General features: G+C 33.9%; 1 protein-coding gene across 5 annotated transcripts in view; it reads right to left on the bottom strand.

The window, feature by feature from the left end:
* Positions 1-16,970, bottom strand: part of LOC133799155 (uncharacterized) — a 55,125-nt gene that overhangs the window by 24,482 nt on the left and 13,673 nt on the right. For all 5 annotated transcript variants that reach the window (XR_009876385.1, XR_009876391.1, XM_062237279.1 and 2 more), the window contains exon 2: positions 14,747-14,836. Coding sequence is in view for 3 of the 5 variants with exons in the window: in XM_062237279.1 (XP_062093263.1) it covers positions 14,747-14,836 (90 nt within the window). In the remaining 2 variants the exon portion in view is untranslated. The remainder of the gene's footprint in view (positions 1-14,746; positions 14,837-16,970) is intronic.

Genomic DNA, 16,970 nt, shown 5'->3' with positions numbered 1-16,970 from the left:
TCAAAGTTGACCAGGTCAATTTTGGATAGTTTCACAGAGTTGTGTAATTTTGAGAAGAAAAGAGAAATTATGGCAGATTTATTAATTAAGATAAATTGGTATCTAAATTAATAAATAAATTTAAATCAAGGTTCAAATTATAAATAATTAATTTGATAAAGGATTTAAATAATTATTTAATTAATTAAATCAATAGAAAATAATACAGGCCTTGATTTTAAGTCCAATGGGCTTATAATCAAATCGGAAATTTCACGGGCCTATAGCCCATGATAATTTCGACCTAGGGCTTCAAAATGGCTGTTATTTTATTGATTTTTTAATTAAATTAAATGGCCTAATTGAGTCTATAAAAGGAGTGCTTATAGAGAAGTTAAAAAGGGGTTTTTGATAAGTCAGATTTTCTGATAGTTTTATATTCTCTCTAAACACAAGTCCTTTTCTAAGCCACTTTGTTATTTTCTCTTCTTCTCTCTATATCTATCCCATGTGTTGAGAATTGCCCACACTAGTCTAGGTGGTTCTAAGGATACATTGGAAGATCGTGAAGAAAATAGAAGATCGGTTCAGTTTCTTGATAATACTCTGCGACAGAAAGGATACAAGAGTTAGAGAAACTGAAGGGAGGACTCTTAATTCCGCTGCGTATACTGTAAGTATTATATTATTTGTTTCTCTTTGAATTCAGTTTTAGAAACCTGTTTTAGGCTATCTTGTATTAATATGTTTAATATTAGATATACATGAAAATAAATAAAGATCATGTATAAGTTTTTCCAACACACATCACCACCTAAGCTCTCCACTCAAGGCTAGGTGAGCTTTTCTTTCCCTTTACCTACACCACATAGCATCCATGAGCCAAGGTCCAACAAGAAAACACAATATGGAATGATATAATATCAACAATGATCATAATAATCATTCAGGACTTTCAGTCCAAAACAGGTAAGTGACAATTGGAAAAGTCACTAAGGTGGGTACAGCCCCCTTTAGCCATGTGACGATAGGGTCACTGGGGCTTAACAGATAAGTGAACCTTTCACTAGCTTAAACAGGTTAGGTGCATGATGATTAGTCATCAACATAGCCTACCTCATGACCATAGATTCATAACCATGGAACATTGTTCCCTAGCAATGTGACAAACAGTCACCTAGGCCTTAGGCCTTGGCTCTTGAGTAACTAGTCCTAGACTAGCCAAGCGCTTATAAGATTCATCGACCTTAGGGTCGGTCCAGCGTTAATACCTTAGAGTCATTCAACGCTGATATCGATTAGATCTAATCTTCATTCGGCCCTGCGTTCAGGACGCTTATGCCGTTTCTGACTCTTAGGTCAGTGATACGTGACCAGTGCTAACTAATCAGTGCTATACACAAGTAAACAACATTCTCTAGCATTTAATATGCAATCAATGTCCACATTTACCAATCAACATGCCTCAACAACAATCATGCATGTCATATACATAGGGTGCAGTTTTCTTACCTCTTGTTCTAGTGAGAATTAATATAAGAACGCCCCTTGAGAACGATCTGTCTTTTTGTCCCTCAGTGGTTACCTGATTATACCCAATTATGGGATTCCATCAATAAAATGAATAATAAAATATTCCCGGACATAGACCAAGCCTCCGGGACATCGAATCCCACTAAACCGAGTAGTAGGATCGATCACGAGGCCTAAGGTTTGAATCCCTAAGTCAAAAACACACTTTTGCACAAGATGGCCCTCAAGCATCGCGGCCCTTCCCCAAGCGCCGCGAACCTTCCCAAAAAAACAGAGGCAACATGCCTCAAGCATTTGCATCAAGCGTCGCGGCCCTTAGGCCTCTTCAGCACCACCTTCTTCTTCAACAAGCTTGGGTCGCGGCGCTCTAGAACAGAGTCGCGGCCCCACCCAAAATTCATCCAAAAACCTCTGTTTTTCTCCTTTAAACATATTTAAAAACCTTATAAAAACTCTCACAATATCACTAAGCAATGCCACCAATTATTACCACAACTTATCCACCATATAACCATCAAAACCCAAGCTTTACACCAATCAAAACTTCCTCAAATTCCCCATTCAATTATCAAAAATCCAAACTTTAAAACCAGCTCAAAAACAGGGCAAAACACTATAAAATGGAACTAGAACCTTACCTTAATCTTGAATCTAAGTCGTCTTCAATGGTTGAACTAAGTCTATAAACTCCAAGCTTTGATTCTTCAATTTGGGATCAAAAACTCCAAGGAAGAACAAGGAAAGTTGATGAACATGAGGGAGGAAGCTTGGCTCTGTTTTGATTCTGCTCTCTACAGGTTACCAAGTTCATATATATCCTAGGGGTGAAATGACTATTTTGCCCCTATGTCATTTAAAGGTTTCTAAACACTCCCAAAGGTAAAACTGCCCTTTTTAACCTATCTCGTTAATCATAATTAACGCTCTCCAATTCCTGCTATTCTCAATATTCTCAAATACAAATTATTCCTATCTCGTTACCCTTTAATTCCCGGTAACGCTCTAATCACCGAAATACCCCGAGACTCACCCCGAGCCCCGAGCTTAAACCTGTTATGACCAAACCGATAGTTTATATTCAGAGATCGTCTTATGCCGAATAGCTCGAAAAAATCAACATTATAATGTGGCCTCAACAATTAATCACAGTCATGCACCAAAATATACAATATATGCCCTCAACGGGCCAAATTACCAAAATACCCCTGTAATCAAATGTGGACCCACATGCATGCATTTAACATCATATTATAATATAATTTACATAACACATGCATATAATCATTTAATGGCGTAATAAAGCAATTTATGGCCCTCTCGGCCTACTAATCCAGCCATTAAACCGCATTAGGGATTTCAGGGCATTACAAAATTGGTCAAGACAAGAGAAGAAGAGTCAGTAGATTGTAAGCTACCAGTGCCAACATGGGAAATGGATAGCTGAGTACCATTACCAATGGTGATTTTCTCCTTACCACCATACTCAGATTTATGCTGCATTTTGTCATCAGTAGAAGTCATGTGTGTACTGGCCCCACTATCGGCATACCAACTTTCAACTTGAAGAGTCGCTGGTGTGGCAACAAGGGCAGTAGACTGTTGGACGGAATCAGTGCCAATGCTCGGGGAATGACCCATATAGGACTCATCATAGTGATTATAGCGGTAAGCTGCCGAGTGACCATAGCAGCCACACACTTGGCAAGTGGGGCGCGACCCACTGCCAGATCTGGCACCCCTGCCACGAGAACGACCATGGTTGTTTCCACGAGAACCAACTCCAGGCAGAGAGAAGCCACGACCAACTGAAACGAGATGCTTAAAACCAGGGGATGGAGAGGGACGCTGAGCAAAGTTAGCAGAAGGTGAGCCGAAGAAAGGGTTGGGTAGAGGGGTTGGTACACATTCGTGTAAGGTGACTGTCAAAACGCAAGCGAAGGCTTTGAAGTCCTTGCCAATAAGTATGAGGTCGGGCCTCCACCTGGATGATTAATGGAAAAAATGGAGCATCAAGGCCATTCAATACATTAGAAACAAGATGACCCTCTAGATAGGGCTCCCCTGCAAGAGCCAAAGTGTCGATCCACATACGCTTCTGTTTCAGATACTCCACCATGGGCATCGAGTTCTTCTTCTCCGTTTGGAGCCTAGTACGCAGCTCATCCAGATGGGCCTTAGAGTAGGCACCGTACAAACTTCAAGAACAGACCATAAAGCGGCAGCAGTCCGACAACCCATGACCTCAGAGGTGAAACCCTCGGTCATGGAACCATACAGCGAACCAATTAGGAGTTGGTCAGTCATTAGCCAGGTGGGGTACTCGGGATCAACCAGGGAAGGAGAGAATTTCGCACCATCGATGAAATCAGCGAGGCCATGGCCACGAATGAGAGTCAGCACCATCGTCTTCCATAGTGAGTAGTTGTTGCGGTCGAGCTTCAAGGAGAACGGTTGGGTGAGTGTGCTACTGAACGAAGGAATAACCGAAGGGTAGCGAGCTGCAGACGGCGGAACAATCGCAATAGCTGGAGCATTGGTAACCGAAGGACCATCATGGGATGACTCTTGGGCTATTGACTCGGAACTTGCAGTGTTAGGAGGAACTGGTGAATGGTCAGCCATGGCGTGGGCCTAAAGGCTCTGATACCAAGAAAAGAAATTAAAGAATTAAAGAATATTAACTATATTTTGATAAAAACCAGCTTAATTGAATACTGGTTACACTACAACAAAAACCAGTTTTAGGGGCGACAATATCAGGGGCGACATCATGTCGCCACTAAAAGTGGAAATATCAGGGGCGACAGGTTGGCAGTCGCCCCTAATATTCATACACATCGCCCCTGATATATATCATTTTTGGCAACAACTCTAAATATTAGGGGCGACACGTGTCGCCCCTAATATTCTGACATATCGCCCCTGATAAGAAATTTTTTGCCACATGTTCTAATATTAGGGGAAACACGTGTCACCCCTAATATTGTTAATATAACCTAACCTCAGCCGCACCTCTTCTCCTTCCCTCATTTCTCTCTGAAATTTTTCAGCCGCCCCTCTTACCTCCTTTTTCCCTCCTTCACTCACCATCATCATCCTTGCCTCCCAACCCCAGGCCGAACCTCCAGCCCATCTGAAATCCCAGGCGTGACCCACCCTCTCCGAAGACTAGGCGTGACCCACCCCCTCCGAAGACCCAGGCGCGACCCACCCCCTCCGAGGACCAGGCGCGACTCTGCCTGCACCATCCAGCCCATTGTCCCCAGCAGACGTGACCCCAAGCAGCAGAGCCCAAGCGAGCTACTCCGACTCCCGCCGACTCCTGCCGAGCTGCTCCATCTCTTTCAGACGCCGAAGCCCAGGTAACACCGAAACCATCTCTGTATATATATATATATATAATTTTGTCTCATTTATAATATATAATATAACCTATTTCCTATATAAATATGTATAACCGGTTTTCTTGATTTATATATATATATTATGTATAATATATATACATTATGTATAATATATATATACATTTGGTCCGAAATGAGTGTTGATTTTGTATTATGTATAATATATATGTATTGGAAATGGGTGTGGATTTTGTTTGTGGAATTTGCATTATGCTATAAATATATGTATAATATTTTGGTTGTTGGAATTTGACAAAATTTTGTGTGGGTAATCTGTGGTTGGTCCGAAAGTTTTTTTTTTATTTTTTTATTTCTTGATTTTTCTGAGATGTAATTTTGTTATCACATTTTGATTTCTTTGATTTTCCTGATATGCTAACCAGGGACAAATTAACACAGCACAACCGAAGCATTTGAGGTTTGCGAATGGGGACAAATTAAGTCAAAACACTCATAGCTAGCTTATAATTGTGCATTTATATAAATATATATATATATATATTAAGTTGATTTAATTTTGTTTAAATTTAACTATTTGGGTTGATTTTGTATAGAAATTGAAGGAGTATCTCTTGGAAATTCGGTCACTGGGGTATAATATAATTTTGTGGCATCAAGGTATTTATTTTTTAATTATGTTATTGGTTTAATTAATATAATTAATATGTGAATGTGTGTATAAAGTAAGATGTGTTTAGTGATATATTTATATATGTGTATAAAATTATAGCATATGTTAGTATTTACATTTGATTAATAATATGTATATTGTGAATATTCTGGGAATTTTCTCAGCGTTTTTTGTAGGGTTTTAAATTTTTGGGATATGTTATAATAGAGATGTTATGTTGCCGAAATTTTGGTAGAGTTAGAGGACTAAATAAATAATAATATAATAAATAAAACATTGAATACTTAGAATTAACAAAATAAATTAAAACATTAGATAAATAATTTAATTTAATATTAACAATTTAATAATTTTAAAATAAAGTGAAAAATTATAATTTAATATTAACAAATTTAGTAATTTAAAAATAAATTAAATAATTATATATATAATTTAAAAATAAATTAAAAGTTAGATAAATAATTTCAAAATAAATTAAAAAATTATAATTTAATTTAATATTATCAAATTTAGTAATTTAAAAATAAATTAAAAGTTAGATAAATAATTTCAAAATAAATGACAAAATTTTAATTTAATTTAATATTAACAAATTTAGTAATTAAAAAATAAATTAAAAAATTAGATAAATAATTTCAAAATAAATTAAAAATTTAGATAAATGAATTAAAAATTATAATTTTATTTAATATTAAAAAATTTAGTAATTTAAAAATAAATTAAATAATTAGATATATAATTTAAAATTAAATTAAAAGTTAGATAAATAATTTCAAAATAAATTACAAATTATAATTTAATTTAATATTAACTAATTTAGAAATTTAAAAATAAATTAAAAGTTAAGATAAATAATTTCAAAATAAATTACAAAATTTTAATTTAATTTAATATTAACAAATTTAAAAATTTAAAAGTAAATTAAAAGTTAAGATAAATAATTTCAAAAAAATTACAAAATTTTAATTTAATTTAATATTAACAAATTTAGTAATTAAAAAATAGATAAATAATTTCAAAATAAATTAAAAATTTAGATAAATGAATTAAAAAATTATAATTTTATTTAATATTAACAAATTTAGTAAATTAAATAATAAATGAATTAAAAAATTATAATTTTATTTAATATTAACAAATTTAGTAATTTAAAAATAAATTAAATAATTAGACATGTACTTTAAAAATAAATTAAAAGTTAGATAAATAATTTCAAAATAAATTACAACATTTTAATATAATTTAATATTAACAAATTTAGTAATTAAAAATTCGATAAATAATTTCAAAATAAATTAAAAATTTAGATAAATGAATTAAAAAATTATAATTTTATTTAATATTAACAAATTTAGTAATTTAAAAATAAATTAAATAATTAGATATATACTTTAAAAATAAATTAAAAGTTAGAGAAATAATTTCAAAATAAATTACAAAATGTTAATTTAATTTAATATTAACAAATTTAGTAATTAAAAAATAAATTAAAAATTAGATAAATAATTTCAAAATAAATTAAAATTTTAGATAAATGAATTAAAATATTATAATTTTATTTAATATTAACAAATTTAGTAATTTAAAAATAAATTAAATAATTAGATATATACTTTAAAAATAAATTAAAAGTTAGATAAATAATTTCAAAATAAATTACAAAATTGTAATTTAATTTAATATTAACAAATTTAGTAATTAAAAAATAAATTAAAAATTAGATAAATAAATTAAAAATTTAGATAAATGAATTAAAAAATTATAATTTTATTTAATATTAACAAATTTAGTAATTTATAAATAAATTAAATACTTAGATATATACTTTAAAAATAAATTAAAAGTTAGATAAATAATTTCAAAATAAATTACAAAATTTTAATTTAATTTAATTTAATATTAACAAAATTAGTAATTAAAAATTAGATAAATAATTTCAAAATAAATTAAAAATTTACATAATGAATTAAAAAATTAAAATTTTATTTAATATTAACAAATTTAGTAATTTAAAAATAAATTACAAAATTATAATTTAATATCATAAGATTTTATAAGACATCATAAAACATCTAGTGTTAAAAAATATTTCTTTTTTTGTTTCTTTTCTTTGGTGATAAAATTTGATCACCAAAGATTGGATAGAAGTTTTATATATTATCACTTAGTGATAATGTTTTCTTAATTATTTTCAAACACGAAAAGCCTTAGACCGGTTCGGTGAAGCTGAGTTAGTAAGAAATCTTAAATATGCTTCTCCGAATTATCCTGGACGGTATGTGTCCGTATGGATAGTTTGGATTTGTTGTGTACCTATAATTTGTTCTAGTACTCATTTTATTGTTTCGCTAATAAAGATTTCAATATGTGTCTCCTGATTTGTTCTTGTAAGTGGGCAAACTTAATTTTAGTTTGCCCACTTATGAGAACTATAGGGAGGTGTTGCCGAAATTTTTACATAAACGAAACAATTTTAAGAGTGTAGATTAAATTATATGTATACTACAAATTTGAATCGAATAGGTTCTTTACCCTTATAGAAGTGGAGTGAAAAGGTGGATTAGGGCACACACACACATAGTCAATAATTTTTAATTATTGTTTATTCTTGTATCGTAGATGCCGATCGATAAGAGTTGGAGGACATTAAGGAATCGTAACTGTGATGCTTATTGGAACGGTCTCCAAGCCTTCTTGAGAATGGCAAAAGAACACGTAGACTGCGACGGGAGAATTTTATGCCCGTGTGTGAGGTGCCTGAATGTTAAACTACAAACTATAGATACAGTGGAGGCTCATGTCTTTGATAAGGGTTTTCAACAGAATTATTAAAAGTGGGTTTACCACGGTGAGGTGGAAGCTAGTGTTGCCAATGAGGTAGTTGAGGAGAATGAAGATGTAGACGAGATGGTTGACGTCGTTGATGTTTTCCTCTTACCGACAAATGCAGAGGAAGGAGATGGTGTGTCTGACAGTCGAATGGGACAGTATTATGACGAGTTGTTCGACGAGATTGAAGTTGAGTTTTATCCGGGTTGTGATTGGATATCACCTTAAACTTTTTTGCGAAGTTGATGCATTTGAAAGTTAGGGGGAAGTGGCCAAATAACTCTTTCGATGAATTGTTGAAGTTACTAAAATTTGCATTTCTGAAAGATAATAAAATTCCCCCAACACACTACGAGGCAAAAAAAAAGCTGAGTAAGTTAGGGTTGGGATATCAATCAATCCATGTGTGTAAATATGATTGTTCCTTATTTTATAATGAGCATGCAAGCAAAGATTCATTTCATGTGTGTGGGAGTAGCCGATGGGTCAATGAAAAGAAGAAGGGGAAAAAGGTTTCACACAAGGTGATGCGTTACTTTCCGTTGACTCCCAGATTAAAGCGAATGTACAGTTCAAGACATACAGCTAATGACATGTTATGGCATCATACTGGGAGATCAATAGAAGATGGGGTGATGCGTCATCCGGTTGACGGGTCTGCATGGAAAGACTTTGACGCCACCCATCCTGATTTTACAAAAGATCCTAGAAATGTTCGTCTAGGCTTGGCTGCTGATGGGTTTAATCCTTTTGGCAACTTGAACTTATCATACAGCATGTGGCCTGTGATTTTGACGAACTACAATCTCCCCCCTTGGCTATGCATGAAGGAAGAGTATTTTATGCTAACTCTGCTTATTCCTAGGCCAAAATCATCGGGTAAAGACATGGATGTATTTCTAAGACCCTTGGTGGATGAGTTAAAACAATTGTGGATTAACAGGGTCAACACAAGAGATGGCACAAGGAATGAATTGTTCAAGATGCGTGCAGCCCTTCTGTAGACAATTAACAATTTCCCTCCTCATAGTAGATTGTCTGGTTGGAGCGGGCAAGGGTATAAAGCATGTCCAACGTGCAATGAAGACACCACTTCCATTCGAGTGATTGGTAAGACATCGTATGTCGGTCATAGACGATTCTTGAGGAGTAATCATAAGTATAGAAGGGACAAGGAATTTGATGGCAAAGTTGAGAAAAGAAATCCTCCACAACAGTTTACTTGTCAACAATTTTTAGATCAAGTCAATGCTTTACCGCTTCAAGTGTCTGGTAAACATGACAGATTTTTTTTGGGGGGGGTGAAGCGCAAGCGAGGTGCAAGGGAAAGTAATTGGAGGAAAAAAGGTATTTTCTATGAACTTGATTACTGGAGTTCAAATCAGTTAAAACACAACCTAGATGTGATGCATGTTGAAAAGAATGTGTGCGACAATCTCCTTGAGACTTTGCTAGATAATGATAAATCTAAGGACACCACTAACACAAGACATGATTTAAAGAATATGGGGGTTAGGAAATCGTTGTGGATTTACGAGGATGCCAATAAAAGGTTAATGAAACCGCATGCTCCATACGTGTTCACTTTTGAACAGAGGCGAGATTTTTGTCAATTTTTTAAAGGAGTGAAGTTGCCTGATGGTTTTTGTTCTAATCTAAAGAAAAAAGTCACAGACAATGACTCAAACATTGTTGGGTTGAAGTCCCATGATTGTCATGTGATAATGCAACGATTACTTGCAGTAGGTGTTCGCAAGTTTTTACTAGAATCTATATCCACTACCATCATTGAATTGTGTAATTTCTTCAAACAATTGTGCTCTAGGACACTGAACGTTTCTGATATGGAGAAAGCTAAGGATGACTTGATTGTTATTTTATGCAAGATGGAGTTGATTTTCCCTCCAGCATTCTTTGACATAATGATCCATCTGGTTTTGCACTTGCCTGATGAAGCAATATTGGGAGGACCTGTATTTATGAGGTGGATGTATCCTTTTGAAAGATACATGAAAAAAATGAAAAAACTATGTCAGGAATAAAGCTCATCCTGAAGGATCTATAGCAGAAGGATATGTTGCAGATGAGGCTTTGACATTTTGTTCAATGTACTTCAAAGGTGTGGAAACAAAATTTAATCAGCCTGATCGTAATGAAGATGCACCGTATGTGAATCGACACCTCACAGTGTTTGAATCTCAATGTCGTCTTCTTAATAAGGGAATTCCCGTGCCCCTCGATGAAAATACTCGGAATAAAGTTGAGTGGTTCATATTGGATAATTCTCTAGAAACTGAAGTGTATTTAGAGTAAGTACAAAATCAATATTGATTTTATCCTTTGTTCAATCTACTCCTTAATTAACAATATTGACATTGTTAATTAATTAACAGGGAACACCTAACTGAGGTGCAACAAAGAGATCTGGCTGCCAATCATAAATTGATACATAAGAAAGAGTTTCGTTCATGGTTTCATAAGAATGTAACTTGTACTCAGAAAATTGCATACTACAAATTACATTCTCATTCTAATATATTTTTTATTATTAGATATATGACTTGCACCAGTTTGGGTCATTAGAGCATGCTGATGAATTACTAGCTTTAGCATCTAGGTCAGATCTATTGGCTTACTCCTACCAAGCATGTATAGTGAACAGAGTTCGATTTGTTTCATACAATCGAGATCAGAATCAAATTACACAAAATAGTGGAGTGTGTGTTGCTGAAATAGAAGGTTTTAACTATTACGGGCAACTTGAAGAAATACTCCAGCTGTCTTTTAGTGGTTCTTATTCGGTGGTATTATTTCGATGTAAATGGTTCAATACAGATCCGAAAAAAAAAGAAAACCATCACTGTAAATATTATTACTAGTATCAACGTCAGTGGTGAATGGTATAAAGATGAACCATTCATACTAGCTAGTCAAGCAAAACAGGTATTCTACATCGATGATCTCGTTAGAGGACGAGATTGGAAAGTTGTCCAAGAAGTGAATCATCGGCAAGTTTGGGACTTTCCAGATGCTTCAGATATGATTGCTAATGTTGATGTTGTACATGACACCAACTCATCGAATTTTGTTTTGACTGTGGATCTCGGAGAGTTGGTTGTTCAGCAATCTGATGTACCAGCGACTCAAGTCAACACGTCACATCGACCTTCTTTAGTTGTTCAAGAAGATGATGGATTTATTAATGACAATGAAGATGATATGGTAGACAGTGTAGAAAAAGCAGAAGATGAGGATGAATTAATTGTTGACCTTAGTGATGATAATACAGATGATGTGTGCCCGATAGATGTTGATGTAATTAGTGAGGATAGTGACTATTCTACTTAGTTTTGTATCTAGTGTTAAATGTATTATACATATTGAGAAATAAAAAGTTTGTTTCCAAATAGCATGTTTCAAATTACCTAATCAATTGAAATAATACTCAATAAATTAATTATAAATAATACTTAAATATTAAAATAGATAGGTTAAATTACTGTCGTGTTAGTAGATGTCAGCAGATGTGGCTAGAGCTCACGGTGGAGACGCTGGCGGTGATCCTCCACCGGATCCTACTAGGATCCCGACTACATGCGAGTCAGGTAATTTTTTTGTTATTTTATTTACTCACATATGTTTATCATGTATATACTAATATTCTATGTATTATTAATAAAAAAAATACAGGAATCCCAACTAAGAAAAAGGGTCGTGGCGCAGCTATTGGAAAAGATCTAGATGAGAGGCGGCGTAAAAATGGAAAACCACTGGAAGTAACATTTTGCCCGCGAACGTACAAGGTTGTTGGGGGTGAGCACGCTGCTTTTGTCCGCCTCGTAGGAACCCAAATTAAAACGAAAGTTCTCGGATATTTCGATTCATGGGAATCAGTGCCTAAACAATACAAGGATCAGGTCCTTGGCATAATCCAGGTAAAAATAGTATTAAATATATTTTTAAAAAAAATTTCTTTAATATAGTACATATATTATTAATATGTTTAATTTTCAATTTAGTACTATTATCAAATAGCGGGCCGTGAGGATTTCTTAAAGTGTTTAGATGGTATTGATCGAGAGATGAAAGACCGATACCGTAATAGGAAAACACTAAGACACGAACACTTTGAGAAACACTACAATGGACCGGAGGATTGGGATAAGGTTCTAAACAATCCAACCAATGATGTTAACAAGGAGGAGTGGAAGCAGATCTGTCAGTTATTTACAAGTCCACAATTTATTGCGCGCTCCGTAAAGAATAAGGAAAATCGGAAGAAACAAAAGTATTCTACAACGCAGGGTACAAAATCACTGGCAGCCATCCGTTTCGAAAAAGTAAGTAAAAGATAAAATATTATCAAAATTGTGTTCTTTTAAATTATATGTTCTCTAACATTTGGGTTATATTTTTTAGACGAACCCGGACCTTATTGAGTCGTGGAAGGATTATCATTGGAAGAAAGCAACAAATGATTTCGTGAACGATGATGCTCGCCAAAATTATGTAAGTTTGAATTATATTTTTTAATATTAATAGAGTTATATTTAATGTTAGTGTCTAACATTTTTTGAAAACAGGAAAAACTGAAGGCTGATTTTGAGTTACAAACTCAGCAAACATCCACTGATGCTTCTAATAATGATAGTCTGACATCAGTTGATCAGGTGGATGTACTACAAAAAGTATTAGGCCAAAAGCGTGGACATGAGTGAGGAGTGGGCCGCAAATTGAAGGGGTCAAAGTTGGGGTCGAGGTCGGGGTCGGGGTCATCATCTACCCAACACTCTCACTTCAGCGAGTCTCAAGTTCCTCCTCATAATTCAAGAGAATATATAGAAAAATTGGAGAATAATCTACAGAAATTGACTGATCAAGTTAATTTCTTATCTCAATTTTTTATACCTTCATTTCGTCCACCAAACGTTCAGATGCCGCCTGTGCCTGATAGTGACAATATTTCTAGGGCTTCGTCTTCTCAACCTCCAGCTCCAACCCATCCTTCCATGTACGGGGCAGCGCCGTCTCAACATATGGTACCTCCATATATGTACGGAGCAACACCTTATCCGTGGCCGATTCCACCATCCTCCCAGCCGTCGTATCCCTACATATATGGAGCTGGATCGTCCACATTACCTCCCCAATATCCTTGGCCGATGCCGCCACCGCAGCAATCACAACCACAGCCACCGCAACAACCACAACAAGAAGACAATAGGGAGGACGAGGTAACTGATTTAGGAGATTAGGTTTATTTTATTATTAATTATTGTTAAATTATATGAACAATATAAATATTTGTTATCTCAATGCATTAAGAATATGTACAATTGTTATCTTAATGAACTAATTTGAATATTTAATATAATATTTTTATTTTTAATATATTTGTTTTCAATTATTTAAATTTTAAATAATAATTTTGATAAATAATTAATTAAAATTTTATTTAATTATTTTTTTATAAATAAAATAGTATTAGGGGCGACAGTGTCGCCCCTAATAATGAAGTATCAGGGGCGACATATCGACTAATATTTAATGCCACGTGTAAACATTTGGGGCGACATCTCATGATATTAGGGGCGACATGTCGCCCCTAATAATCAAGTATTAAAGGTGACTAGTGACATATCAGGGGCGACACATCGACAAAAATTATGCAAAATGTTCAAATTTTTGAGGCGATATTTCAACTTTGGGCGACCCATTGAGTCGTTTCTAATGTACCATATTAGACACATTTTACTAGGGGCGACTTTTAGGGTTCGCCCCTAAAACCCATTTTTGTTGTAGTGTTATTCGCTATATATTTATACTCTGTAAGAATTGTACAAATAAAAGATGAAACCACTATCACTGAGAGAGAGACACGTGGTAAAGTTTGTTACAAAAGGTGAATAACAACCTGTAACAAAATTGATACAGAATATTCTAGAGTTCACAACCTTAAGCTTACACTTACTGCTATACTAATTACAATTAAATCTCTAAGCAAAATTATCTCTTAACTGTAAATATATTTGTGGAACGCTGGATTATTAATCATTCAGCAACTATGTAGTTCTATAGTAAAATTCCCATGAGAAAACATCTATCTAAATGTATAGAAAAGATTATCTACGCACACAGCGAACATTTTGTTCTAATGTCAATATTTTGTAAAAGGTCAATCGAAAAATGTGACATTTTAAAGATGAAAGTAACCATTTCTAGAGAAAAAGATTACGGACTTTTTTTTTAATATAAACACAAGTGATGTGTGTGTTGCCATTTTGCAATAACCATATATTTCAATGAAGAAACAAACAAAAGCGTAATAATTATAGAAGAAAGTTTTTATAAAAGTAATAAAACTAATCACCTGACGGTAATCGGGAACACTGAATTCGCTATCAGACATGATTAAAGCCTCCAGAAGTTGTTTCTTTTCCTTGCGATTGTCGAACATTGCCTGCCACCATGCAGTAACATTATTTGAAGCAATGTTTTCGAGTGCAGTTAAATAATATGTTTGAATTATTGTCGGTATGATTTCTATTCTAACTGACCATTAATATTGTTTTCCCACACATGTACCTTGTTAGATAGTAGCCATATATATAATGATATTTCCTTAATGTAATCGATCAACAGAAGTTGATCTCTCTCTACCACTCCACACCCATCGGAAATTTATAAAAACATCTTAAGAAGGTAGGGGAATATAATTATAACAACAAAATAAGGGACACCATGATGCCTAACACTATTCTATGTTAATGATTAGTACAATAGCAGTATATGTACGTTATTATTGGACACCGGTTGGTGTCCTTTAATATTACTTGTTCTTATATATAAGTGTGAGATTCAAAATTGTCATTTAGAGATTCAACAAAAATGCACCATAGTACGTATTAAATGCATGTGGCATGTTCTTAATTTAGAGATTTATAATTAGACAAAGTATATTGAAGAAAAGGTCAAATTCATTATATGCAATTCACCCGGGTCAGAATCTTGGTTCTGCCCTCTGTCTGTCAGAAGGAGAACCAAGATATTCCTGTTTATGCCCAAACGAAATTATTATAGCAATGAGGAATCAAAACCAGCACTACGTGACCCAATGACTTAAGTTGTATTTTATATTTTTCTATATTTAGTATTTAAACATCACATGTAGAGTATTTTGCAGGTAACCAAAAAAAAAAAAGTTTTCGATCAACATTCTACATATTTATTACTTAATCAATTTAAAATTCATTTAAGAATTCAAGAATCACACATACTAATTTTGAATAATTCAAGAATTACACATTCATTTAAACGAGCTAGCGTAATCTCTCCATATATATATATTAAGAAATTTTCAAATATATATATTGAAAGAAATTAAGTTAATTAATTTGGATTATAACAACGTTTCGATCTGGTTTTACAAGAAAAAATAAAAAATTTCAATCTTACATTTTTTTTTCTTTTGCATGTGGATTCCTAATTTCAAAATATTAACAATTAGTTCTCAAATTATACTTTATTTTGTTCTTACGCCTCCAAACTTTTAAATTTCAGCATCAATTTCTTTTACTCCATAATAAAAAAAAATCACATTTATTAAACATAATATATTTCATAATTAACTTTAATTTGTATGACATAAACATTCAGATCACTAACTACCCTATTTATTCAATGTACAAAACATTCATATTTATAAGATTTGTTGTTATTTAATATGCATATATAATTCTATAAGTTAGATTAAGTAATAAAAAAAAACATATTTTCTTTTTAAATATAAATGATAAAAATCTTAATAAAAATTAAGATTATGGATATTGTTGACGCGGTTCTTCGCCAACAGATAATTAAGAGAATGAGAGAAAATGATTAGTGCTAAACGTGAACCGAAATAGATGTATGATCTTAGGGGACGAACGGGGTGACTCAAGACACGGTTTTTAAGTGGTTCAAAGGTTAAAATCCTTCTACTCCACTAGTCAATATTATTGATCTATACTCAGTATTTGGTTACAAAGTATTTCTTATAAGGGATTATTTTTTCAACCCTTATCAACTCCCAGGGTCTCCATATTTATAGGAGAAGTCACCTGGAAGTTGGTAAGGAGGTCATCCCATGACCTTCTTATTTGTCCTATCAACTCTGTGACATTCATGATTAATTCCTAAACCTGACACATAAGTGTGGTCAAATCGATAGGTAAGGAGATAATGGGCTGCACGGCCCAACCCAACCGTGGGTGTCTGAACACGCACATTCCTGCTGCGTGTCCGAGAAGTCAGGGAGATATCGGACACGTGATGTCAGATATATGCACGTTTATCTTGCGTGTGTTGACTTTACAAGGGGTCATAGCCTCCATATCTTGCTCGTACCACGAGCTGCGCATTTGACCCGACCTTCGGCCTTCCAATTCCTTGCTCCAGTCCTGGCGAGTCTTGGCGAGTCCTTGAGGATTCCTCGAGCTAAGGGGGGTACGACCTCAAGACAGGAGCTCCGGTCTGGGGGATGTTTATGGACTAACCATGATTAGTCCGAAGCTCGGCCTGCTAATCAGCCCGTGGGAAAATCAGGGCGTACATCT

The sequence above is a fragment of the Humulus lupulus genome, chromosome 1 (assembly GCF_963169125.1).
Source record: "Humulus lupulus chromosome 1, drHumLupu1.1, whole genome shotgun sequence".
In the NCBI taxonomy this organism is placed as follows: domain Eukaryota; kingdom Viridiplantae; phylum Streptophyta; class Magnoliopsida; order Rosales; family Cannabaceae; genus Humulus; species Humulus lupulus.
The sequence above is the reverse complement of the archived record's forward strand: the minus strand, read 5'-3'. Positions and strand labels throughout refer to the sequence as shown.